The 22355-nt window shown below is 55.3% G+C and overlaps 4 protein-coding genes across 7 annotated transcripts; 2 read left to right on the plus strand and 2 right to left on the minus strand.

Moving 5' to 3' along the window:
• Positions 1-136: 136 nt before the first annotated feature.
• fgd6 (FYVE, RhoGEF and PH domain containing 6) lies at positions 137-8866 on the minus strand. Of its 2 annotated transcripts, XM_049760299.2 has the most exons (21): positions 8573-8865; positions 5695-7420; positions 4673-4805; positions 4545-4612; positions 4433-4463; positions 3787-3938; positions 3537-3693; positions 3387-3474; positions 3057-3107; positions 2910-2968; positions 2756-2827; positions 2609-2677; positions 2458-2541; positions 2322-2401; positions 2127-2229; positions 1913-2056; positions 1704-1806; positions 1543-1637; positions 1336-1464; positions 1116-1264; positions 137-1045 (listed from the first exon to the last, which is right to left on the minus strand). In XM_049760299.2, exons 1-21 carry the CDS (start codon positions 8580-8582, stop codon positions 1003-1005), a joined length of 3546 nt encoding a protein of 1181 aa, XP_049616256.1. In that variant the 5' UTR covers positions 8583-8865; the 3' UTR covers positions 137-1002. The 2 variants fall into 2 exon arrangements, with proteins under 2 accessions (XP_049616256.1, XP_049616255.1); XM_049760298.2 differs by having other exon boundaries at positions 1543-1806; positions 8573-8866.
• vezt (vezatin, adherens junctions transmembrane protein) lies at positions 8192-14334 on the plus strand. 3 transcript variants are annotated; one of them, XM_049760372.2, is made up of 13 exons: positions 8192-8310; positions 9289-9377; positions 9998-10117; positions 10529-10621; positions 10722-10891; positions 10963-11247; positions 11720-11881; positions 11982-12129; positions 12202-12560; positions 12629-12822; positions 13001-13107; positions 13197-13404; positions 13539-14334. In XM_049760372.2, the coding sequence occupies exons 2-13, from the start codon at positions 9342-9344 to the stop codon at positions 14009-14011; spliced, it is 2355 nt and encodes a 784-aa protein (XP_049616329.1). In that variant the 5' UTR covers positions 8192-8310; positions 9289-9341; the 3' UTR covers positions 14012-14334. The 3 variants fall into 3 exon arrangements, with proteins under 3 accessions (XP_049616329.1, XP_049616330.1, XP_068505724.1); XM_049760373.2 differs by lacking the exon at positions 8192-8310 and having other exon boundaries at positions 9179-9377; positions 11732-11881; XM_068649623.1 differs by lacking the exons at positions 8192-8310; positions 10963-11247 and having other exon boundaries at positions 9182-9377; positions 11732-11881.
• A 487-nt stretch (positions 14335-14821) lies between these two features.
• Positions 14822-18108, plus strand: metap2a (methionyl aminopeptidase 2a). Its single transcript, XM_049760463.1, has 11 exons — positions 14822-15035; positions 15740-15832; positions 15910-15966; positions 16035-16137; positions 16211-16372; positions 16491-16672; positions 16729-16823; positions 16931-17027; positions 17119-17222; positions 17302-17417; positions 17505-18108. The coding sequence occupies exons 1-11, from the start codon at positions 14876-14878 to the stop codon at positions 17755-17757; spliced, it is 1422 nt and encodes a 473-aa protein (XP_049616420.1). The 5' UTR covers positions 14822-14875; the 3' UTR covers positions 17758-18108.
• Positions 18109-18155: 47 nt separating this feature from the next.
• On the minus strand, positions 18156-22353 carry usp44 (ubiquitin specific peptidase 44). Its single transcript, XM_049760376.2, has 6 exons — positions 22080-22353; positions 19606-21153; positions 19331-19532; positions 19119-19227; positions 18802-19019; positions 18156-18682 (listed from the first exon to the last, which is right to left on the minus strand). The coding sequence occupies exons 2-6, from the start codon at positions 21064-21066 to the stop codon at positions 18558-18560; spliced, it is 2115 nt and encodes a 704-aa protein (XP_049616333.1). The 5' UTR covers positions 21067-21153; positions 22080-22353; the 3' UTR covers positions 18156-18557.
• Between the last annotated feature and the right edge of the window lie 2 nt (positions 22354-22355).

Consider the following 22355-nt stretch of genomic DNA (forward strand, 5'->3'; position numbering starts at 1 on the left):
CTAGGATTGTATAATTGCTGTTTGGTAGGAGACTCTATCTCCGCACGTTGTATCGTAAAATAGTCAATTATAACGTCCAGACTAATTGAGAAAGGAACCATAGTTTATCGTAGAAAAGTCTCTGGACACATCAAGCCAAAAGTAGACCTAGATTTATTATTAAAAACTGTTGCCTGACAGTTTATTATGATTGTTCTGTAGGAGACTCTACCTCCACACAAGTGTTACTAAAAAAATAGTCACCGATAATGTACAATCACAAGCAAACACATGCTTCCAACATAAACCCTGACAAGTTCAAACCAAATCGACAAGAAGGAATCAAGAGTTGCAATGACAACTTGAAGCAGAAAGTGGACACAAAAAGTTGTGCGGGTCATTCAAATTTGGAGGAGGCAGGTTAGGGCAGAAAATACTATAATGATGGTCTCTTTGAATGTTTCACTGGTACAAAAATGTACTTTACAAAACAATTGTTTTGTTTTCTTGTGCAACCGCATACCCCTCCCCTAATTAAAGAAAAACTCAGCAGACCCTGGCCTGGCCTGCTTCTCCATGCGTGACTGTATGAAAATGTCAACGTTGCTCTATTCTACACATAATATTGCTCACGGATCAATTCCGAGTCTACCATCGACATTTTGGAGAGTAATAGGTTTCGTGATACACTTCGAGTTTTGTCCAGGACCCCGTTGTATGAAAATAGAAGAATATCTCTTCTTGCAACTTCCTCTTACTTGACCTGCTTGAATTTCCCACCACCTAGTTTGCCCCATCATTTCCTTTGACTAAGATCCGTACCGGGGCTGGTGGGCAATCGTCCACTTCCACGCACATTCTTTGGCATTTGGGCCGCAGCTGCAGCATCAGACGGAAAAGAAGAAAAAGCTCCCATTCATTTTTGGGGGTTTTGTTTTGTTTTGTTTCGAAATGCCGCGCCAATGGGTGTCCCATCTCCTACTGGAAGCGGCGTGCCTTCCCGCTTGGCCGTGCGCTGGCTCATCACTGCTCGAGGATCATGGCCTCTTGAAAGGCTTCAATCCACCTGAAAGAAAAGAGCAGCAGGTCACAAGGAGGTTGGCGTGGATTGCGTTGCGCGCCAGGCGCGGTTTGACCTCCGTGCGGTGGGGATGTCGTCGGCTCTGAAGATGTAGAAGAGCGTATTTTTATGGTAGAGCTTGAACTGCAGCTTCTGCGCCGGCCCGTTCTTTTCCTCCCGAAGGAAGAAGCCCAGCAGCGGCTGGCTCTCCAGCGCCGCCACATCCTGAGGGAGAGGAGAAAGACCGCAATGTGGAAGCCAGAAGACGACGGCTGGCCGGGGCCGCCGGCACTTACCTCGCTGGCGGCGTACGTGTACAGGACTTTGTTCTTGATGACAAACCACAGCCGCTTCCACTGCTTCTTGTTGCCCTTGGACCTGCTCAAGTAGCCGCTCATGGAGGAGTTTTCCGTGTTGGCCGACACCTGGGAAGAGAGCCCGGCGGGTCACGCCGCTTCTTATCTTGCCTCACCTCTCGCTCGCTCGCTCTCTCTCTCACTCGCCTCTTTTAACGCAGCTGGGATCTTTTTCTGTTTCCTGGTGAAGGAAAACGCTCCGGATTTGATGGGAGACGCCGACGACGAGGCGCGGCGGTCGTCTGGGGAGGAAAAAAAACAAAAAAAGTCACATCGCCATCCAAAGACACAAAGACACATGTACTCACTGTTCTCCTGCAGTTTGGCAAAACAGTGGTCACACACGCGTGCCGGCTGGTTCTTCAAGTACTCCAGGTAATACTTGTTGGCTGAGCAGGCTTGGCACACCACCTGTGGGAACGACACGAGATGAGGCGGGCGGGTCGTGCGGCGCGGTCGAGGCGGCGCGGTCGAGGCCGCGAGGTCAGCCGCGAGGTCAGCCGCGAGGTCAGGGCACCTTCCCGCAGGCGCGACAGTGATGGCGCCGCCAGGTGAGGGTGAACTCGCAGGTGCAGATCATGCACATGGTGGCCCTCAGGTCGGGGATCCAGATGGGAGCCTTGGAACCCAAGGGGGCGCCGCTGTCTGGCGAGTCGTCGCCCTGCGCCATCACGGAGGGTCAGAGGGCAGCTTCAAAAATGCCCTCCCGCCCGCCCGCCCGCGAGCCTCACCTCCTCCTGGCTGCGACTGGATGTGAAGCTGATCTTCTTCTTGGCGTGGTCGCGGATGGCTTTGGCGATGGCCTCCAGCCACTCGTCTCGCTCTGTCGCTGAGCTGGAGGCAGAAAAGCGGCACGCTAAAAACGCAAGCGCCTCCCTCGACGGCGTGGCGCCTCACGAGTCAGAGTCCAACTGTCGCTAACCGACCTCGCCGACAGGATGAAGGAGCGCTCCACGCTCTCGATGTTCAGCTCGTTCTGGTAGGCCTCCTGGCTGGGCTTGCTGACCTGCGGGCGCGTCCGCTCACAATCACAAGCGGCGGCACGGACGACCGTCATCTTACCTTCATGCCGGCGAGGGAGAGCACGCAGTTGAGTTTGTACTGGGCCGACTGGACGGGCGTGGTGTACATGAGCGCGTCGTTGAACTGGACGCGCACGACAGCTGAGTCAAGACAGCTCGCGAAAAGACGGCCACACCAAATGGGCACTCACCAAGAAGAACATCCGCGGCTGCATGACCTTTCTGGAGAGCTTCATGAGCGTTCCCTCCTTCAGGAACACCTGCGGGAACCCGTCGGTCGGGACTCAACTGGCGTGGTAGCGTTGCCGACGGAGAAACGAGTAGGAGGAGTGTCTTACCCTGCCCGGCTGAACGATCTCTTGGTGGCCGTTCAGACTGTACTGGATCTGCATCAGCTTCTGGAAGTTATCCTGGAAGAATGAAATGCAAACGCCACGGCGATGAGAAGGGAGACGAGAAACGTCCGGCCGAGCGCGTGGGCTGGCGTCTCACCCCTTGTTTCATGATGTCGTTGGCGTGGTTGGCCACTTCCTTGACGATGCTCAGGGCGGCTGCGCGGACGGACAAAAGCGCTTTTTTTTTTAAGACGCATTGGTCACGGAGCTCGCCTCCATCGTGCTGCGTTGTCTTCTCGCTCACCTTCTGTGTCCTTGTAGTCCTCAGAGTCCCGAGGCAGATTCTTCAAATAATCTAGAAAAGGGCAGAGGTGACCTTCTTGTTGCTGTCCACTAGAGGGCAGCATAAGACAAGTTCTTATGCCTAATCTTCCCGTTTGTTTTTGGAACCTTGCTGACGGTCCATGCTGCGTTGACTTTTATTGACTATTTTATTCTGTGACCGATCTAAATAAAAGCTCCGGGTTATAAGACCAGACATTTGCTTGCAGTTTCCAATTTGAAAATGTCGCTCGCCGTGGAGCCGTTGGGATGTTGCAAACGCGGAAAGGAGATTGTGTGCTCCAGAACTCACCTGTGAGCAGCAGTTGGTACTGGGGGATCCTCTGGACAGGCTTGAGCAGGTAGTGCTTGAGGGCAAGGCTGGCACATCTGGCGCTGGTCTGCAGCCAAACAACAAGCGTCAACGGGCGGGCCTGATGCCAGACGACGACGACGACGTTACCTCAAAGTCTTGCACCACGGCGGCAAAGCCCGGGTTTTTGCGGCAATGCTCGTCCAAAAGCGCCACGTTGTTGTCAAACTGGCGGATGTACGTGGAGTACATCTTCAGGTAGGGCCCCTTCTGCACAAAGATGTCGGCCAGGCGCTGGTGCTCGCTCCTGCAAAGCCAGGACGGTGAAGGCTCGAGTCCGATCGGGCGATCGGTGGTGGTGGTGGGGGGGGGGGACTTTGGGGGGGGGGCGAGCACGTACCAGTGCGCCACTCTCTCCTCCAGCTCCCTCAGCAGGTCCTTGTTGAGCTGGTAGAGCTGAGGCAGGTAGTAGAGGACCTGGCTGAGGACGCGCTCGTCCACCACCGGCTTGCCGTTCTGACGCGTGGCCTTGGCGACGGTGTCCCGAAAGTCCTGAGGCAGAAAACCCAGGCTGGGTCCAACACGGATGCACGCGTTGGAGTCGGCGCCCTCGGCCGGCCGGAGGGAGGGAGGGAGGGAGGGAAGGAAGCGGCGAGGTCGCTGACTAAACCTTTTCGCTTCTGGCCAACTCAAACACCAGCGCGAGCGCTCGGCCGCATTTCCAAACCTTGGAGCTCTCGTGGCTCGCTTCCAAACGGCCGCCATCTTATTACGTAATCTGATTTTTGCTTTGCCGGCACACCCGCGGGACCTTCCAAAACATTCTCGAGTGGCACGTCGGCTGAATGGCCGGCCGCAGGAATGCGCAAAGCGTTGCATGGGTGTGTGTGTGTGTGCGTGTGTGTGCGTGCACAGAGGTCAGCTCAGTGGCAGGAGGAAGCAGCTGCTGCGTCCGCGCGCGCGCGGAAAAGAATACGAGTTGACCCGATTTCTTGGACAGAACGCTCACACACACAGGATGGCACTTCAGGTCATGTGACACTTACGATGTGAAGAAGCTTGAGGACATCCACAAACCTGCAGCGGGAAAGAAAATCATTTCGCACAAATGACCCACGTCCTTTTGTTTCTGTGCACCGAGCGAGCGCATGGACTCACACTTTCTCGGAGCTCATGATCTCTTGGGCGATGTGCGCCACCTTCTTGCGCTTGCTCTCGTCCTCCAGCTGCGAGAAAGAGACCGGCATCTGGTTTGCGGTGACGGGGGGCGGGGCCGAGGTGCTCACCTGTCGGTCCGCCGGGTCCACGTGCTCCTTGCTGGAGGACGAGCTGTTGTCGTCCTCCTCCTCCTCCTCCTCGTCCCAACTGCGGGCCCCCTCATCGTCGTCGTCCGAGTGGACGTCCCTCCTCTGCCGGTGGCTGCGCGTGGGAACATAGCACGGGTGTCAAAGAGGAGCATTGTGCGTGCCAAGGCGGCTGCAAGCACGGACACGTGTCGGCCTCTGATGTTTTCATGCGCTTCTGCTCAAGCTGAACCGTCGGAGCCCTCAGCTCTGCTCCCGGCCCAACACAAATTTTGTTTTCTGTCAACCTGGTTCCTTGGACCTGAACAAAACATCCCAAACAAATGAAGAGCAAAAGATGTGGAACAAACAAGGTCCCTCCCCAGAGGACTAAAAACCTTTTTTTTTCCTCGTGCGTGGTTTGAAAACATGTTGCTCCTCTGCTCTCCCGTAGTGCAAAGTGTGTGAAGAGTTCACATTTTCTCTTCAAGTCAAAGAGAGGTGAGAGAGGGGAAAAAAAAAAAAAAAAAGTCAAGCCTGGAGGTTAAACACAGAGCGAGGAAGGCCAGCCTGAGTAGGAGGAGGAGGAGGAGGAGGAGGAGGAGGAGGAGGAGGAGGCAGGCAGGGCGGCAAGCAGGCAGGCTTTTGGTTGGCGCACATTTCTTTTCCCACTTGCGGAGAGCCGTGTGGCGTTTTTTTCAAACATTTCCTGCCCGGCAGGCTGAAAATAACCCACAGGAAGAGCGCGAGGCCGACCTGCAGCGCGTCGACGCGCTACCAACGTTTGACGCGCCGCTGACTCGTGCTGATGTCACCTGTCGCCGCCCGGAGAGTGTGGACCACCTGGGGTGGAGGAGGGGAGGGGAGGGGAGGGGAGGGCCCGGACTATGCTTAGCAGTACAGATGATTGAGAGAAGAAGTGAGCTCAGGCTCAAAATTCACACTGAGGAAAACAAATAGTCATTCCTACTTTTTGTGTCATTCTTGCATTGTGAAATGAAAAGCTCATGTGGACTGAATCCCACCTAAGGCCGTGGTCCTCGCCGAAGCCGTGGTAGGGGTCCTGCGCCTCGTAGACGTCCGAGTCGTCGCCGTCCTGCGACCAGCCCGGTCCGCCGCCGTGGAAGGGCAGGTTCATGTACTCCGGGATCTCCTCGTACAGAGGCACGTTCTCGTACTCGGCGCTCCCGTCGTCGTCGTCGCCGATGCCGACCTCGCCGATGCCGACCTCGCCGATGCAGCTGTTGGGCCGCTGCGCCCGCTTGAACTCGCCATCGGTGCCGTCCAGCGAGTGGCCTCCCTTGGCCAGCAGCTTGGGCAGCATCTTGACAGACACGCGCAGCTCCAGAAGCTTCCGGAAGGAGAGGCTCCGCTTGTTGGGCTCCACACGGGTGGCCAGGTCGGCGGCGGAGAAGGACTTGGCCCGCTGCTTGCTCCCCAAAGCCGGCGCCCGACTTTTGGGCGGCACGCTGCTCCTGGTGGGCACCTGGCGGCTGAAGAAGGTCACGCACGGCCGGGCAAAGCGCCAGGAAGCTTTCTCCTGGGGGGGTGCGGGCAGCTCCCTCATGGGGCCGTGAGGAGGCGGCGGGGGGCAGACGGAGGGAGGCGGCGGGGCGGGCAGGCTGTGCCTCTGAGGTTTCCGGGGCGGCGGCCTCGCCGGTCGCCGCTCCTCAGCCGATCGAGGCTTCTTGGCGTGCAGCATGGGCGGCGGGCAGCCCAGTTTGACCTGCTTGGGGAGGCTGTGGGTGACAGGATAGCGCTTGAAATCGCCGTAGCCGTCTTCTTCCTCCTCCTCGCCGCCACCGCCGTGCTCCTCGCCCTCTCGCTCCCCCGCAAGATGAGGCTGGGAGAGCAGGCTGAGCGAATGGGAGGCGACCTTGTTCAGTCTCGCACAGGTCCGCTGCATTCTGTAGAGGCGAGGGGAAAGGGAGGTCTGGCGGCGAGGTGGCACCGGGGCGCCCGCTACCGGAGCGCCCGGCTGCCCAACTGACTCCTCTCTCAGGTCGTCCAGCTCCTGAGGAGGATCCTGAGCCGCGCCTTCCACGCCGTCCTGCCTCACCAGGGCGGGCTTCTTATGCCTGCGAGGATGCGGGACGGGGAGGGGCTTACTCGGGGGCGCGGGAACCGAGGAGTCGCCCTGAAAATGGCCGCTGCACTCCGAAGGTGGACAGGAGGCAACGATGCTGCCTGCAACATCACAGCCGACGGGCGCAGGCCTCGCGTCAGCTTCAGTCCCGTTCCCCTCTTTGTCCACCCTGTCCACCTGTCTCTGAGGCTTGTCCCGAGGTCTTTTGCTCACCCCCTCGCACAAACATTCCTCCGGTCCGGTGGTCGGCGTTCCTTCGAGATCCCCGTTCCTGAGCCCGTGCACGCCATTCCCCACACGTTGGCACCGGCAGCGGTCCCGCAGCCCGCAGGCGCACGTGGGAATGACATAGTCCGATTCACGCTCCGATAAAATCCCATTTGTGGTGTTGAGCAGCGAGAGGCTGTCCTCGGGAAGATCCTGCCCAGGAGGAGATAAGATAAGGTGAGCTTTGGGAAGCGGCGAGGCGGCGGGGGCGGGAGGGCCTGTGGGTTTTGGGATGCAGGGCTTCGGGGCGAGGGCCGGCTTTGTCCTCTTGAGAGTGGCGGGGGAAGGCTGGGAGGAAACGGGGGGCGTGCTGAGCGGGCCTGGTTTGGGGGCGATGGGAGGGAGTTTGGCCACGACGGGAAGTTTAGGTTTGGGAGCTAATGGAGGCTTCTTCACACCTGCATGTACACAACACAAGACAAGAGTCAAAACACGCACACGTGAACACATTATACTTCCTGCCTTTCTTAAATATCAGCAGAGGTGGAGTTACAAGCCAGGTTCAACGGGGGAGTAATGTGTGCGTCACCGTTTGAATGGAAGAGCTGGGAGTAGTGACTGACTGACTCACTGAAGCAGGGAACCCGTGGCAAAATTCCACGCAGTTACGTTGCAACTGCATCCTGCGGTGAACTTTCAAAAAGGTCAATGACCACAAAAAGGAAAATGACACCTAACTCCGTTGGCAATATGGCTGATCCTGACACAAACATATTTTGAACACAAAATGAATGTTTCACACTGTGCTATCAGTTGTGTTTTGGATTCTGCCAACACACGCATGTGGTAGAAAGGTGTTTTTAACGACCTGCCTTTATTAACTCAGGTTCTGGCATGCATTTGAAAATATGGTTGCTTCCTGGTGTTAAAGTTGACCCAAATGCTTAGCACCACACGCCGAAATCCTCCAATTGTGACGACCATGCCACCAAAGCCTCACAAATACTTTACGACAACCCACGAGCGAGAGACCATGCAATTTTGCATCGTTTCTGAACGGAGTTTGGCCAGACTCGTCAAAATGAAGCGTCAGGTAATGCGACTAACGACAAGCAAACAAGCAAACAAGCAAGCAAACAAGCAAACAAGCAAACAAACAAGCAAACAAGCAAACAAACAAAGAAACAAACACTCTCTCCGATGACGCGGAATCCATGCGAGGGACAACATCTATTGAAGCAAAGCTTTACGAGGGAGGGACGTTAATGTCGCATTATTTGGAGGTGTAGCATCACCAGCAGGACAGATGTCTAAAAGACAAAGACGTTTTGACCATCTCCAGCTGCAAGTGAGCCATTAAAACGGAAAGCGACTTTTATTGTACTATTACGAGGCTCATTGTAGACGTGTAGTGTGTTCTATTGTAGTACTTATGTGGAGGCGTTTTTTTTTTTCCTTCAGGAAAGCTGTAATTAAGTGGTGTAAAAAAAAAAAAAAATCAGTGGACGGTAACTTCGGAAAGTCGTTTTACACGACGCTGCATTGAGCATGAGCATTTGACCTAAAAGTACATATAGCTAATTTGCGGTTACCCCCCCCAAGAAACAAACCTGTGCTCATGACTCCCTACTTGTTGCTGCTGTTTTCTCCATGAGGAACGTAAATTCACTTTCAATGGAAGCGCGACAAGGTCTTGATTTTTTCCTGCCTCCACAACATTGTCACTTGGAAATCCACCGCGGGGAGCTAAAAGAAACCGCGGAGCGTCGCTCTTAAGCCTTATCACGCTCGCACATCCACCGGTAACGACGTTATCCTTGTTGCTTTTTCCATTTTCTCCCAAAGTTTTTCGGCTTCGGCAAAGTTTGTCGGTTATGTAAAGCTCGAAGCACTGTGAACAAACCACTTCCTGTTGTTGATACAGCAAGACAGCCGATTGTAAACGACGTGATGTTTTTGGAGCATTGCCGTGAATAAAACTCCGTCGCATAACTCACCACTGTAATACTAATCCTATTTAAGTTCCATTTATTGACGTTACATTTGTTAATCTCATTTTTGTTCGATGAAACTTTTATTGTGACATAATAGTATTCACTGTACTTCCGCCGTCTTGCTAAACAATTCTTGCTTGACTTTTCTAACGGTTGGACCTATGCTTCATGCGGCCACATGCGGCGCTGTGGGTCAGCAGCTCCCAGTGTAGTTTCTTGCGAGGAAGAAGCGTGAGCGGGTTCGCTTGGCTGGGAATTGTAGTTCTTTTATTTAGCAAAGAGGCTAAACTCCGAAGTTCCCCTCTCTTTCTCGGCCGACTCCTCCCGTCCAGTCGCATCCAAAGTTCGACATGCAAAGCGAGCCGTGCGTCGATGGAGCAGCGCCATGACGGAGGAGTATGACGAAGATGTCGTGTTTGAGGTTCGTATTACCCGTGTCTCACTTGTTAGCCTCTGCTTTGTCATGCTGCCACAAATAGACACTTGAGACACACACAAAAAACCGGATGCGTTAATTTTTCAAAGTGCCAAATAAATTCCGACTCATTGCTGTCTTATATTAACTGTGCTTCTGATAAACGGGGGCAAGTTTGGGGACTATTATTGATTGCAGTAGGTGGGGCTGACCAGACAGACAGACAGAACAAAAATACATAAATAAACGCGCGCGCACGCACGCACGCACGCCCTCAAATCTGGATTGCGACAAAATGAGCTCGTTGTGACCATGGAAGTAAGTATTATCCTATGTATAGGCTGGTAATGACACAGATGTTGCCATGATGCATCTGTTAAGTGTCCACCAGTATTGTAATGCAATAACGCTGACAACAAAGGGGTCAGACAGGAACAAAAAAGGAGGAGGAGGAGGAGGACGAGGAGGATCATGACGTCCATTTTCTAGTATTAGGACACAATCTGGACACGGGCGCATGCTCCGAATAGATTGGGACTTTTTGAGCGGGAGTGCAGGTGGCTTTGATGCACTAGGGGTCAACAGGTAAGATGGAAAGCACTCTGACCTCAGCGTTTGCTTTGCAGAACTCGCCGCTTTTCCACTACCTGCACGATTTAGGACACACGGACTTCGAAGCATGTCCGGCGGCAGCGAGGGACGAAGACGGCGACCTGGGATCTTGGGATGTTCCCCGGGAAGCCCAGGTGAGTTCTTCATACGAGTCCTGATCTGAAACGGTGCAAATGCCTTGGTGTTTCTGGAACTTTCCACATGTGTCACACTTCCTCTGCGCTGTTTAGGACAGGAAGTGTTTGGTCAGCGCGGCGCTTCCCGGATGTCAGATAAAGCCGGAGCTGCCAGACTGATCATCCCTACTTTTGCTTTTGCTCAAATGTCTCACGTCCGCCAAGACAGAATTACGGGCCGAATATCTTAACGTCGGCGAGCGTGATGCTAAACTTGCAAATTAATGTTTTTTCTTCATCTAATGACACCAAATGAGTACTTGTAATATTATGACTGTGAAGAAAGAAAGAAAAAAAAATCAACTTTATTCTTGTAGGTCTGCATCCTTTTATCTTGAATTGTGTTGAGGACTTTTTGAATGTGTGTAGGTGGGAGTCATGCAGACCTTGGCTGAAGCCTTGTGGAGATGGAACCCACTTCAGAAGGCGGCCTCCTCTCACACACTGGAGCAGCAGCAGCTGGTGGGTCCAACTTGAAGAACTGACATCAGTTTGCCTCGCTCGCTCGCTCGCTCGCCAGTCTCTCTTCGCCAACCTGGCTCGTTCATTCGCTCGCCCGCAGGACTGCGTGCTGGGCGAGTACTCGGTGCGCTGCATCCTGGATCAGGACGTGCTGCTGCAGGAGGACGTGGAGCTGATCGAGCTGCTGGATCCCAGCCTGCTGACGCTCCGCTCGTCGCAGGACCTCGCCGCGCTGCCCCGACTCGCCGTCTTCGCCGCGCTGTCATCGTGGTGCGCAAATAACAAGATTGACATTTATTTTCAAGGGCTCTGCGACTTTACCTCCACTTGTGTCCACTTAGGGACTTGGCGTGGCTGGTGGGCCTGGCGGCGCTTCTGCTGGGTCTGTGCTCGGCCTCCGGGGGCGCGCTGGCGGCGGCGGCCCCCTTGGTCCTGGTGGCGCTGGGCTGGGCGGCGCTGCGGGCGGCGGCGGCGCTGTGGAGGCGGGGCGGCGCCCGACGGGCCGTCCACGCCCGGGCCTCGCAGCTGCGCACGCTGGTCCACGACAGCAAGGCGCTGACGGGCGTGTCCCGCAAGGCTCTGCGGCTGGTGCAGGAGACGGAAGTCATCTCGCGAGGCTTCACCCTGTAAGCGAGCTAGCTTTCTTGCTTGTCCTGTCCAAATGGTGGCCTTGTCCCCCCTGCCCGAGCCCGCCCGCCCGTCCTTTGTGTCTGATCGCCGCCGCATGCCCGGCCGGCCCAGAGCTGCATGCTTCCATAAAACATGACCTGTGAGCTTAGCCTTAGCATTCGCCCCCACCCCGCATGATTCACGAGTCCCTTTCACACGGTGCAAAAATGTCATCACCGCATTCATTGCGACCCAACCGACGAGTGAAATGAGAGTCCGCTTTGTGTTGGCTCAGCGGCGGCCAAACGTTTGACTTCAGCTTGAGTGCCTTTGAAGCAAAACGGCAAAAAAGAAAAGCCCGTGCGAAAGCGGCCAGGTGTGCTTCACGCTGTCCTGTCCTGTGTTGCGATTGGTTGTCAGCATGCTGTGTCTTCGCCTCTTCACCAATTCGAGACGTCTCCACAGTTGTATCACATTTCACTTGTCAAGTTTGCTCGACAGGGTGAGCGCGGCCGGCACCTTTAGCAGGGCGGGAGCGGGAGGCTCGGCGCCCCGAGGCCAGCAGCTGATGGGACTGCGCAAGGCGCTCTACCGGGCCCTCCGCTCGGCCTTTCGAGCCTCGCGAAGGGCCACCTGTCACATGCTCAAGGAATATCCTTTTGCAAGTCAATTTCCTGACCCTCCTGGCGAATGGAAACAATCAATGAGAGAACCCTTGATGCATGATTTTGTTCCCTTAACGCCTCCCGACGTTCCCGCTGAGCTCCGAGGTGGACAACGTGACCAACTACGTGTCGGCGGTGCCTCTGAAGGAGCTGGGCTTGGGCCTAGGCCTGGAACACCTGGGCGACGAGCAGGCTCAGGAGCTGACCGACGACTACAGCCTGCCCGCCCTAAAGGTTTCGTCCTCATCTCCCAATCGGTGCTTTGAGGATGTCAACGGGCTAAGTGACACTTTGTCCCTGTGCCAGATGTTGTTCCAACTGTGGGTCGGGCAGAGCTCGGAGTGCTTCCGCCGATTAGCCCTCCTGATGTCGCCCCGCCGACTCGAGGAGGAAGTGAAGGAAGATGCGGCGGCGCCGGCGGCAGCGCCGCTTCCCCCCGCGCTGCACCGCGCCATCGCCGGCGTGACCGAGCCGCTCCATCGCGCGCTGGCCGCCTGCCTGGCCGAGGTGCGGCGAAGCTACGACTTCCACCGCCACTTTGAGACGCAGGCCAGGACGTCGGGTTGCGATCGCGGCGCTCGTGTCCGGGAGAAGTGCCGGGAGCTCAACACCCTTCACGCGTCCATTCGAAGCCTGCAGCTCCACCTCAAGGCGCTCCTGAGCGAGTAAGACGCACGCACACGCAGCCTGCAGCTCCGGGCGACTAAGCCCGACCAACGCCTGCCTTCTCCAGGATGATCATCATGGAGGACGACCTGGAGAAGATGATGGTGTCCAAGGAGCCCGGCGAGCTGACTCTGGAGGGATACCGGGACCTGAGCGACAGGCTCAACCAGCTGCAGCCGCATATGCGTGCCAGCGCCGGGTGCTGGGACGACACCATCGGGCAAGTGGAGCGCATGTTGAGGCGGGCCAATGACTGTCCAGGTAGGTAGGTAGGTAGGTAGGTAGGTAGGTAGGTAGGTAGGTAGGTAGGAAGGAAGGAAGGAAGGAAGGAAGGAAGGAAGGAAGGAAGGAAGGAAGGAAGGAAGGAAGGAAGGAAGGAAGGAGTCACATCAGGAAACTTTGATCCTTGGACTCAGAGGTGTCGGCGCTGTTTTTGCAGGTAACGATGAGGGTCCGGAACAGGATGGGACCCCCGTGCCCCAGATGCCTGATCCTCCTCCGTCCTATCCTTTAATCCTGGACAGAGATCCGGTTCCAGAAGAGCTGGTAGGGGAGGGAGGCTGGGGCTTGACCGAGCGCCGACCTCTCAAGTCGACTCGGCTCGGCAGGACCAAATAGGACTCTTAATGCGACAGGAGTTGGAGGCCTACGTGTCCGATTCGGATTCCGACGGCGGAGGCGAGGACTCGTGGTGCGACATGCTGACGCCGGAGGAGCGGGAGCGGCAACGGCGCGAGCGGGAAGAGTCCCGCCGTGTGCTCTCCGAGCTCAAGGCGGTGCTGGGCTTCCGCACCTTCGCCGGCGATAGGATGAAGAGGAAGCAGATGCTGTTCAGCGACCAAGGTCTGGAATGTCTCAATCTGTGCCTTGTCTTTATTCCTTGTGGCCATTTTCAATTGGCAATCCAAATTCCAATGAGTGATTGATTCTTAAATGCCGGTTGGTGTCAGTCGAGCGCTTGCTTCCTGTCGTCGCAGCTGCTTCCATTTGCTGTACCGACGCCCCGACGCATCCGTTGGCCGCGGCGGCAGAAAGAGGCGACAGCCTATCGGATTCCGCGGCAGGAAATGGAGAGGAAAAGCCGGGAGGAAAGGACGAGCGGGTGAGGCCTGACCCCTCCGAGTTCAGCTGCGGTTTGGAGGCAGAGGAAGAGGAGGCCACACGAGGGCAGTGGGTGTGCGCCCGAGGAGGAGGCGGCGCGTCCGAGTTGCATCAGTACGACGGCGAGGAGAACCTGAATGGATTGGATGGACACCTAAAGCCTAGAGTACCCGCCTTGTCCATCATGGACAGATTGAAGGAGATCCACAGCTCCGAGTCGCTCAGCTTCAGCTCGGCCGTGGCCGCGCAGGTAGCGGCGCGATCGCACTCGCTGGGCAAGATGGAGGAGCAGACATTTGGAGATGAAGAGGACGGGGACGACGGGGACGACGGGGAAGAGGAACACTGATTTCTTTGCGTTCCCATTGTTCCGGTCGGGGTCTCTGATGTAAAGCTTGGCTTTTTTTGGGCGGAGGAAGAGGAAATGGGGGATGATCATTTTACCGTCATCGCTTTATTTTGGGAGGGAAGCTTGCACTTTCATTTGTGACATCACCAACGTATGTGGAAACGTCCTCAAATTGCTCGGATTGCTTGAAAAAAAGACTAATGTCTCTCTCTCTCGTGAGGACCAGTCACTGGTGGGACGGTCTTTCCTTAGCTCCACCCTGCCTTGCCTTGCAGGTGACCTCGTGCTTTTTCCAAAATAAAATCAAATATGGTTCCAGAAAAGCATTTGCTGTATCTGATTGTTGTTCAAAATGCTGGTTGCTGCTTGTAGCAAAGACCAACAGCTTTGGTGGGTCACCTGATATGCCCCCCCCCAAGCGTCTGCATTTGTCTGGCCTACAACAGCTACTAAGCCACTCCTGACTTTTGGTTAGCAGTAGTTTTGAGCAGCTTTTTAACACCCATATAGTGTGATGACCATTAAACACATTATTAAACCATTAACAATATTATTAAACACATTATTCACAAGTCACTGCACAATATTAATATGCCGTTGTATAATTGCTGCTGCATTTGGTCAGAGAAACACTAAAAAAACCGAGGACGTCGCACACTTCAAACTGCGATTTTACGGAGCTGTCTATTCAGCACAGTACACTATTGCCATCTAGCGGCTGATCGCGTCATTGGTCAAAATTCTGAGTCGACGGTCATTGAACGCATCACGTCGACGCAAGCGCTTCCCCAAAGTTCCCGCAATGCCTCGCGCTTACCTAAGCAGCAGCAGCAGTAGCAGCAGCAGCAGCAGGCTGTCATCGTCATGGCGGCGGTGCTCGCGGAGACTCCGGCGGGCCAAAAACAAGTCCAGGAAGCCCAGATGAACGGCGAGGACGCGGATGGAAAAGACGGCGACCCGGTGGAAGAGGCGGCCGCGAAAAAGAAGAAAAAAAAGAAGAAGAAGAACAAGTCAACGGCAGCCGGTAATACTGCCGCGAGCAGGCTTAGCTTAGCTAATGCTACCTGTTGGTGCTGCGACAGAGCGGACATTTTTAGAACCTACAAACCCGGAAACAATCCCAATTTATCTTCAAAATAAAATCACTTAGTGGTGAATTTGCTGTACACGCTTAAAGTACCAGACGGTAGACCATTGCGAAGCCGTTATTATAATGAGATAAACTTAATATTTTCGATGAACTCTACAATAAACCACAAAGGATACAAATCCAACATTAATTTGCTTGACAGTGAAATTTCCTCCGGAAGTACGTTGACTTATTGCGTTGGACTTGATGGTGCTGTTAGCCATGCGGGTTCAGGATCACGTTTGGAATTTACGTCAGGCCTACTCTTGGGAAAAAGACTTCAGCACCCCTTGACATCTCATGAAAGCTGCTCAAATGCGAATTGAAATTTGCATGCATTTGTTGCACAACACGAACGACTCACTCCGCATTTTATTTTGCCGAATTTTCAGTTTTCTCAATGAGATCTACAATTAGGTCAGCTTGCATGACTCATTTCTTCAAGTAAAGTCAGTCACAAATCAATAACGGAGCAGGTGTTAATTTGTGCATATCGCTGTCAATACAAATACCAAATCTCCAGCAAAGCCACATCCTGTTTCATTTTGGTGACTAAGCAAGTTTCCGCACGGAGGCATTTTCAAAGCGGTTTGTCGCAGGTCCAGAAGGCGACGATGTTACCGAGGTGACAAAGGAGCTGGAGAAGCAGGTGATGGAGGACAAAGACAAGGAGGAGGAAGAGGGCGAGGAAGGTGGGAGACCCCCAAAAAACTTGCTGCGCTTGTGTATAATTCCACCGGTCACCAAACATCTCCAAACACCTTTGCAGATGATGGCGAGAACTCGGCAGGGAAGAAAAAGAAGAAGAAAAAGAAGAAGAAAGGATGTATGTTGGCGCCGGCTGCGCCTTCAAAATAAAATGGAAGAGTTTGTGATGATGTCGTTTTCCGCCAGCCAAAGGTCAGACGGATCCCCCGTCTATTCCCATCTGCGAGCTGTATCCCGGTGGAGCCTTCCCCGTCGGACAGGAGTGCGAATACCCTCCCTCGCAGGACGGGTAAGGACACGCTAGGACAAGCTGCCGTGCGTTCGAGTCTAAACGCACGTGTGCGCGTGGTGCGGCGCGGCAGGCGCAGCGCGGCGTGGCGCAGCAGCAACGAAGAGCGCAGAGTGCTGGACAAAGCCAACGAGGAGGTGTGGAACGACTTTAGGCAGGCGGCCGAGGCTCACAGGCAGGTTCGCCGCCACGTGCAAGGCTTCCTCAAACCTGGAATGACGATGATTGAAATATGGTGAGGCCGCGCCCGCTCGCTCGCCCTCTCGCCCGCTCGCTCGCCCTCTCGCCCGCTACGTCACGTCACGTCGTCTCTTGCCTCTCCCTCACACTGTGTTTGTGCCACGGCATGTCAGCGAGCGTCTGGAGGATTGCTCCCGCAAGCTGATCAAGGAGAACAAGCTGCACGCCGGGCTGGCTTTCCCCACCGGCTGCTCGCTCAACCACTGCGCCGCCCACTACACTCCCAACGCCGGCGACCCCACCGTCCTGCAGTACGACGACGTGTGCAAGATCGACTTCGGCACGCACATCAACGGTACGAACGCGCCGACGCGACACGAGCGCGCGCTTCATCTCGGTCGCTGTCCGCAGGGCGAATCATTGACTGTGCCTTCACCGTCACCTTCAACCCAAAGTACGACAAGCTGCTGGAAGCCGTGAAAGATGCCACCAACACTGGCATTAAAGTACGCGACGCGCACAACACTATTTTTTGGGATGGTGTTCAATACACCCAAATCTCATTTGATGGGTTTTTTTTTTTTTGTTTGTTTTTTTTTCTTCCTCGTGGCAGAACGCCGGAATTGACGTGCGTCTGTGTGACGTTGGCGAAGCCATCCAGGAAGTGATGGAGTCCTACGAGGTGGAGCTGGATGGCAAAACGTACCAAGGTAACACAGGCGCATAAAGGCGCTTTGTTTTGTCTGGCAAAATATTTCCCGAGTGTATTTTAACGCGTGAGCCGCTTGCCTCCCTCCGTAGTCAAACCCATCCGAAACCTCAACGGCCATTCTATCGGTCAGTACAGGATACACGCCGGGAAGACGGTGCCCATCGTCAAAGGAGGAGAAGCCACTAGAATGGAGGTGGGCCTCCAAGGGGGGGCAAACCTTTTTTTTCAGCCTTTTTAATTCCTGCTAAATTTCATTTTCACTTTGCGGGCAGGAAGGCGAGGTTTACGCTATCGAGACGTTTGGCAGCACGGGCAAAGGCATGGTCCACGACGACATGGAATGCTCGCACTACATGAAGAACTTTGACGTGGGCCACGTGCCCATCAGGTGGGCGTCTCGCTTTCCTACATGACCACCCATTTATTAATAGTCAGTGTTTGCGAGTGATGAAAACTGACCTGGCTGGGTTGACAGGCTCCCGCGGGCCAAGCACCTCCTGAACGTGATCAACGAGAACTTTGGCACGCTGGCCTTCTGCCGCCGCTGGTTGGACCGCCTGGGCGAGAGCAAGTACCTGATGGCCCTGAAGAACCTGTGCGACCTGGGCATCGTGGACCCCTACCCGCCGCTGTGCGACACCAAGGGCTGCTACACGGCGCAGTTTGAGCACACCATCCTGCTCAGGCCCACCTGCAAGGAAGTGGTCAGCCGCGGCGACGACTACTGAAGGGCCACAGGGGTGGGCGGGCGCACGCAAGCCACCCACCCACGCACACATGCACGCACTCACGCACGCACGCACTCACGCACGCAATGTCCCACCACCATCTACAGACGGATGAAACGACGCGGACTCGCTTTGGGACTCAGTTCTTCTCCTGGTTAAACAAGCGGGACGGATTCAGTTTGTCTTATTTGTCCGAGCTGAAAAACTGCGAACGGGTGACTTGGGCTGCTACGTGGGGTGGCTAACATTTTGCTAACAGCAGGGAATGAATGCTGCCTGGCTTCCCGTTTTCAACTCCCTGGAATGTTTTTGTAAGGAAAAAAATAAAAAGATTCAATGAAAATTGCTCAACCATGTCCAATTGTCCTTATGTGGTGTGCAAGCACTGACCAAACATGTTTTAGTAGAAAAGTGGAAAAATATTCTCATTTATTGAAGTCATTTTCTCGAGGAAAAAACGTGAGGTAATAATTTGCATAGTATGAAACAAAAATGGAGTAGGAGCTGATGTTAAAGTGTTTTTTGTGCAACATCCTCCCAGACTGAGGGAAGCGCTCAAGAGCGGAAGCTCCATTTAAATACAATCGCTCCGCAAAAAAGATGCAGGTGGTCTGAATCAGAACTTGAGAAATTACATTCCTTGGGTAGAAAGTTTGGCCTATAAAAATAAATCTCCATTTTGTTTTGTTTTGAAGGGCACTTTGGCTCATCTGTCAGGGATGGAACAAAATTACCTGCCACAATCCCGCTCCGCTGCAGGTGAAGACTAGAAATGGGCCTTGCTTTCAGCGTCTTTCCGCCTACAGGGGGCGCTCTTGGTCCCCAGTGAGCCTCCTCGTGTAGAAGAGGATGTAGGCCTGCGCTCGGCAAACCTCGTCCACCGAACACACGCTCATCTTGGAGTCGTTGCAGTGGACCCAGAAACCTGACGCACGAAAAGTCGCATTTTGAATGTATAGTTTGGAGAATTAAAAGCCGGCCTGTAGCACTTTTGTGAATCAAACAACTTCTCTTTCGACAGTGAGAAAATAAAAGCTAGCTCACCTCCCGGCGAATTGTAGCAGTAGGCGGTGTAGTGGCCGGAACCGAAGCCTTTGCCGTGATGCATGACCACGGCGGACAGCTCGTAGAGGAGGCTCTTGGCGCGCGGCGGCGAGCAAGGCCCGCCCGACGACTCGCCGTGGCAGTACGGCGCCATGTTGAGGAGCTGGTCGAAGCTCACGTGGACGCCGATCTTCTCCCGGTGGTTGCGACCGGACCACCTGAGCGCACGTGACCAAAAAAAAGCCGGTTCACAATCACGCTTTTGCTGAAATTTCAACATCACTTCAGAGCCCAAAATGGCAACACGGTGGTCCTACCTGAAGCGTTTGAGGTGGAGCCGCAGCACCTGAGGCAACTTGTGGACCATCAGCTGTTTTTGTGCTTTGGTGAGGAGGACCGCTTTGGACAAAGACCGCCGTCGCGAAGCTAGTCAAGAAGAAGAAGAGGAGGAGGAGGAGGAGCGCGTCAGGCTGCAAGTGTTCCACAGATTGACCAATCAGCATTCTTGATGCGCGCGTGCGGCACTGACAGTTACACCGTTGGCAGGCGTAGATGTTGCCCTCCAGCGCTTCGGTCTCTGTGAACTTGGCCAACATTTCGGTGAGGTGACAGGAGGCCTGCGCGGGCGACTCGCGCCCGCCGTTGCTGTGGTAGCGCTCGGGGAACTCCAGCGACAGGTCCCAGAAGGGCTCCACCGTGTCGGAGCGATGCTGGCAAGCCAGGCACGTCACCTGTGGGGCAAAAGGCCCTTGAGCCACGGCGGCATCTGGATGGTGGGCTCCGGATGGAGGCGCTTGCGTGTACCTGGCTGAGGAGCTGCCCGTGGAAGATGGTGTTGACCACGCCGAGGACCCGCTGGATGAGGCGCCTCCGCGCGTCCGGCACGTCGGCGCCGGGCACGCTCTCCAGCTCCCGCTGCACCTTGTCCAGCAGCTCGCACAGGAACTCCTGCGCGTCCTGCTGCGCGTAGCCACGGAAGGCCGGGATGAGCTGCCAGACCGAGTGCAGCATGGCGAAGGGCGACACCAGCGCCCACTTGCCCGACCACATGACCTGGAAGAGGGTGTGCAGCTCGTGGCACAGGGAGATGTGCCTGGAGCTGGGCTCTTTGGGCTGGATCAGCTCCATGCTGCGGCCCCGCGGGGAGGCGCCGCCGCTCAGCCCCACACCTGCCGGGGCTCCCTTCCCGTGGGCCGAGCGGGGCGAGGGCTCGGTCGCCAGCCGGCCGTGCACGGCCGACACCAGCAGCTCCAGCGCCTGCGTGAGGTCCAGGCGCAAGAAACACTCCCTGAAGACGTGCAGGTGGCTCAGCACCTGCAGAATGGAGTTCATGTAGCAGGTGTTGCCCAGGTTGCGCAGGCCCGTCACGCCGGGGGTGACGGTGGGGCGTCGCTTGCAGGGCGAGCCACCTTCTCCCACGGCGGGCTCTGGCCGACCGGGGGGCGTGGCTCGGGGTTTGCGTGGGCCGCCGGGAGAAGGACGCCGCCACCTGCGTTTGGGTTTGGATGGTGTCTTTCCCTTGCGCCGCCTGCTTGCCGGAGTTTGAGAGCGGGGTGCGGCCCGTTGAGTCTTTTTGGCCGCACGGGTGGCGGCGGCGGCGGCTTCCAAAGCCCTGGGAGTCCTCCCGCGTAAGCGGAGGCTCTTCCTCTGCGGGGCGTTCTCCAACTGTTCCCGCATCTGCCTCTTGAGCGCCCGCCTCCGCTCCCTGGCGTCCCGCTTCTGCTCCTCCTCCCGCTCGCGCCGTCTCTCCTCCTCCTGCCTGGCCCGGCCGCAGTCAGTCAGGCCCAACCAGAAACGGAAGACGCGACCCATGAGCGCGCGGCGGCGGTGCCACAGGGCGGTGAACATGCGATCCTCGTCGCGCAGCTGCAGCTCGCTCGCGCGGCAGGGAGCGGGGGCCTCGGCGGTGGAGCGCAGAGTGCGCCCGCTGCGGGTGATGACCTCGTAGCGTTGGCTCTGAATGGCGCCGAGGGTACTGCGGAGCAGCTTGAGGTCTCCCGTGGCGTTGTCGTTGAGGACGTAGTCGTCGCACAGATAGCAGAAGACGTAGAGTTCGTTGATCTCCATGGCCAGCGGGTGGCGCTGCTGCTCAAAGTGCCGCAGGGCGTGCTCCTTGATGTAGCGGCCGCAGGCCACGTGGGCGCAGCCCAGGCAGGCCCAGATGGACTCGCTGGTGTTGCAGTCCACGCAGTGCCACTTCTGCGGGTTAAGGATGGAGTGGTCCGGCGCCAGCCGCAGACGCCCCACGTGCTTGCAGCGGTCCATTGCCCCGGTGCCGCTAATGTCAAAGCCGTCGCGTCACGCAGTCGCCGTGGCGGCGAGAAGGGCCCCCCTCGCGGGGCATGCCGATGTCTGCGGAAAACAGGAAGGAAAAACTTTGACACGAAATAATAATTCCCAGCCGGTGGGCCGCAGATTCTGTTCTATTCGAAACAAAACATGCCATGTGCAGATTAGAAAAACGATTTCAATCGTGGATTGTGAAAGAAGGCAGCGTCGCTGCGATTAAAACCTCTCCTGGTAAAAACAACAGCAAGATGTTCTCCTCGTCGGCACGATAAACAACTTTTACAAGACACGAGCAGATGCATGCATGATGTGTTCTCCTCGTCTGTGGGTGCCTTTTCTCCATGCAAACTGGTTCCGCCCTCTACTGGAGACTCTAAATTGCCCAGAGGTGCAAAATGTCAATGCTTGTGTAATTGGCTGGAAAACCAGTCCAGAATGTGCTCCAGCTCACACGCAACCATAACGAGGACAAACAAACCAAGTGTGGAAGGACTCAAATCATTGAACCTACACAACAAAAGCATTTCATCTACGTGAAGACGTGCGTTTAAGTTAGGCAACAACTGCAATTAAGTTGGGAGGCGCTCCACTCAGCAAATCGGCGTCATTTCTTCCCTAAATCTCATACAGGCAGATCGCCACTCAGCTTCAAAATGACAACAACAAGAGACGTGCGCAAAGCTCAGGCTAAATAAAGCACTTGGCGTGGAATTGACTCGGCAGTAAACAAAACAGTCAACTAAAATGTAAAAAAAAAAGACTGAAACGATTGCAAGCTCAAATGTGGTCATATCACAACAAGGTCAGTGTTGTCAAGACTTTGTCACATTGTCAATGCTGTCTAAATAGCGAGCATGCTAGGCTAACTTTAGCCAGCCTACCTGCTGCTTAATGCCAACGAATGTCGGCTCCGGAGTAAATATCACCGGGACTGGTTTGGACCGGAATTGGGTTAGTGAGCGAACATGTCGGAAAAAAATGGAACGTACCGAGCCTCTCTGGTCCTTGACGACACTCAATGCTGTGCTTTTACTACTCCGCGGAGGGTCGCCATCTTGTCAGCGGCTGTCGCGTGGTCGAGAATAAGCGCGTGCACGAGAACTCGCCGATTATTTTTATCTTTTTACACTGACCTATTAAACTAGCTGTGGATTACACCCAAACTCACTTGTGGCACTTATTTTAGGAAGCGATAAAAGGGGGGGAAAAAAAATCTACACATAATAGTACTTCACATTGGGATGTCCAACATGGACTTCCGGTTG

This window comes from Syngnathus scovelli, chromosome 22 (assembly GCF_024217435.2).
Source record: "Syngnathus scovelli strain Florida chromosome 22, RoL_Ssco_1.2, whole genome shotgun sequence".
Taxonomy (NCBI): domain Eukaryota; kingdom Metazoa; phylum Chordata; class Actinopteri; order Syngnathiformes; family Syngnathidae; genus Syngnathus; species Syngnathus scovelli.

What these genes read in the sequence shown, in the direction of transcription:
- usp44 (XM_049760376.2), bottom strand. Translation starts at nt 21,066, where the DNA reads ATGGACCGCTGCAAGCACGTGGGGCGTCTGCGGCTGGCGCCGGACCAC. An exon ending in ACGGGCAGCTCCTCAGCCAG is followed by an intron (nt 19,533 to 19,605) that starts GTACACGCAAGC and finishes TTTGCCCCACAG; the next exon opens with GTGACGTGCCTGGCTTGCCA. An exon ending in CGCCTGCCAACGGTGTAACT is followed by an intron (nt 19,228 to 19,330) that starts GTCAGTGCCGCA and finishes CTTCTTGACTAG; the next exon opens with CTTCGCGACGGCGGTCTTTG.
- vezt (XM_049760372.2), top strand. Translation starts at nt 9,342, where the DNA reads ATGACGGAGGAGTATGACGAAGATGTCGTGTTTGAG. An exon ending in CACTGGAGCAGCAGCAGCTG is followed by an intron (nt 10,622 to 10,721) that starts GTGGGTCCAACT and finishes GCTCGCCCGCAG; the next exon opens with GACTGCGTGCTGGGCGAGTA. An exon ending in GCGGGCCAATGACTGTCCAG is followed by an intron (nt 12,823 to 13,000) that starts GTAGGTAGGTAG and finishes CTGTTTTTGCAG; the next exon opens with GTAACGATGAGGGTCCGGAA.
- fgd6 (XM_049760298.2), bottom strand. An exon ending in GGCGAGGACCACGGCCTTAG is followed by an intron (nt 4,806 to 5,694) that starts GTGGGATTCAGT and finishes TCCCACGCGCAG; the next exon opens with CCACCGGCAGAGGAGGGACG. An exon ending in ACACGTACGCCGCCAGCGAG is followed by an intron (nt 1,265 to 1,335) that starts GTAAGTGCCGGC and finishes CCTCTCCCTCAG; the next exon opens with GATGTGGCGGCGCTGGAGAG.
- metap2a (XM_049760463.1), top strand. Translation starts at nt 14,876, where the DNA reads ATGGCGGCGGTGCTCGCGGAGACTCCGGCGGGCCAAAAACAAGTCCAG. An exon ending in GGATGGCAAAACGTACCAAG is followed by an intron (nt 17,028 to 17,118) that starts GTAACACAGGCG and finishes CTCCCTCCGTAG; the next exon opens with TCAAACCCATCCGAAACCTC. An exon ending in GAGAAGCCACTAGAATGGAG is followed by an intron (nt 17,223 to 17,301) that starts GTGGGCCTCCAA and finishes CTTTGCGGGCAG; the next exon opens with GAAGGCGAGGTTTACGCTAT.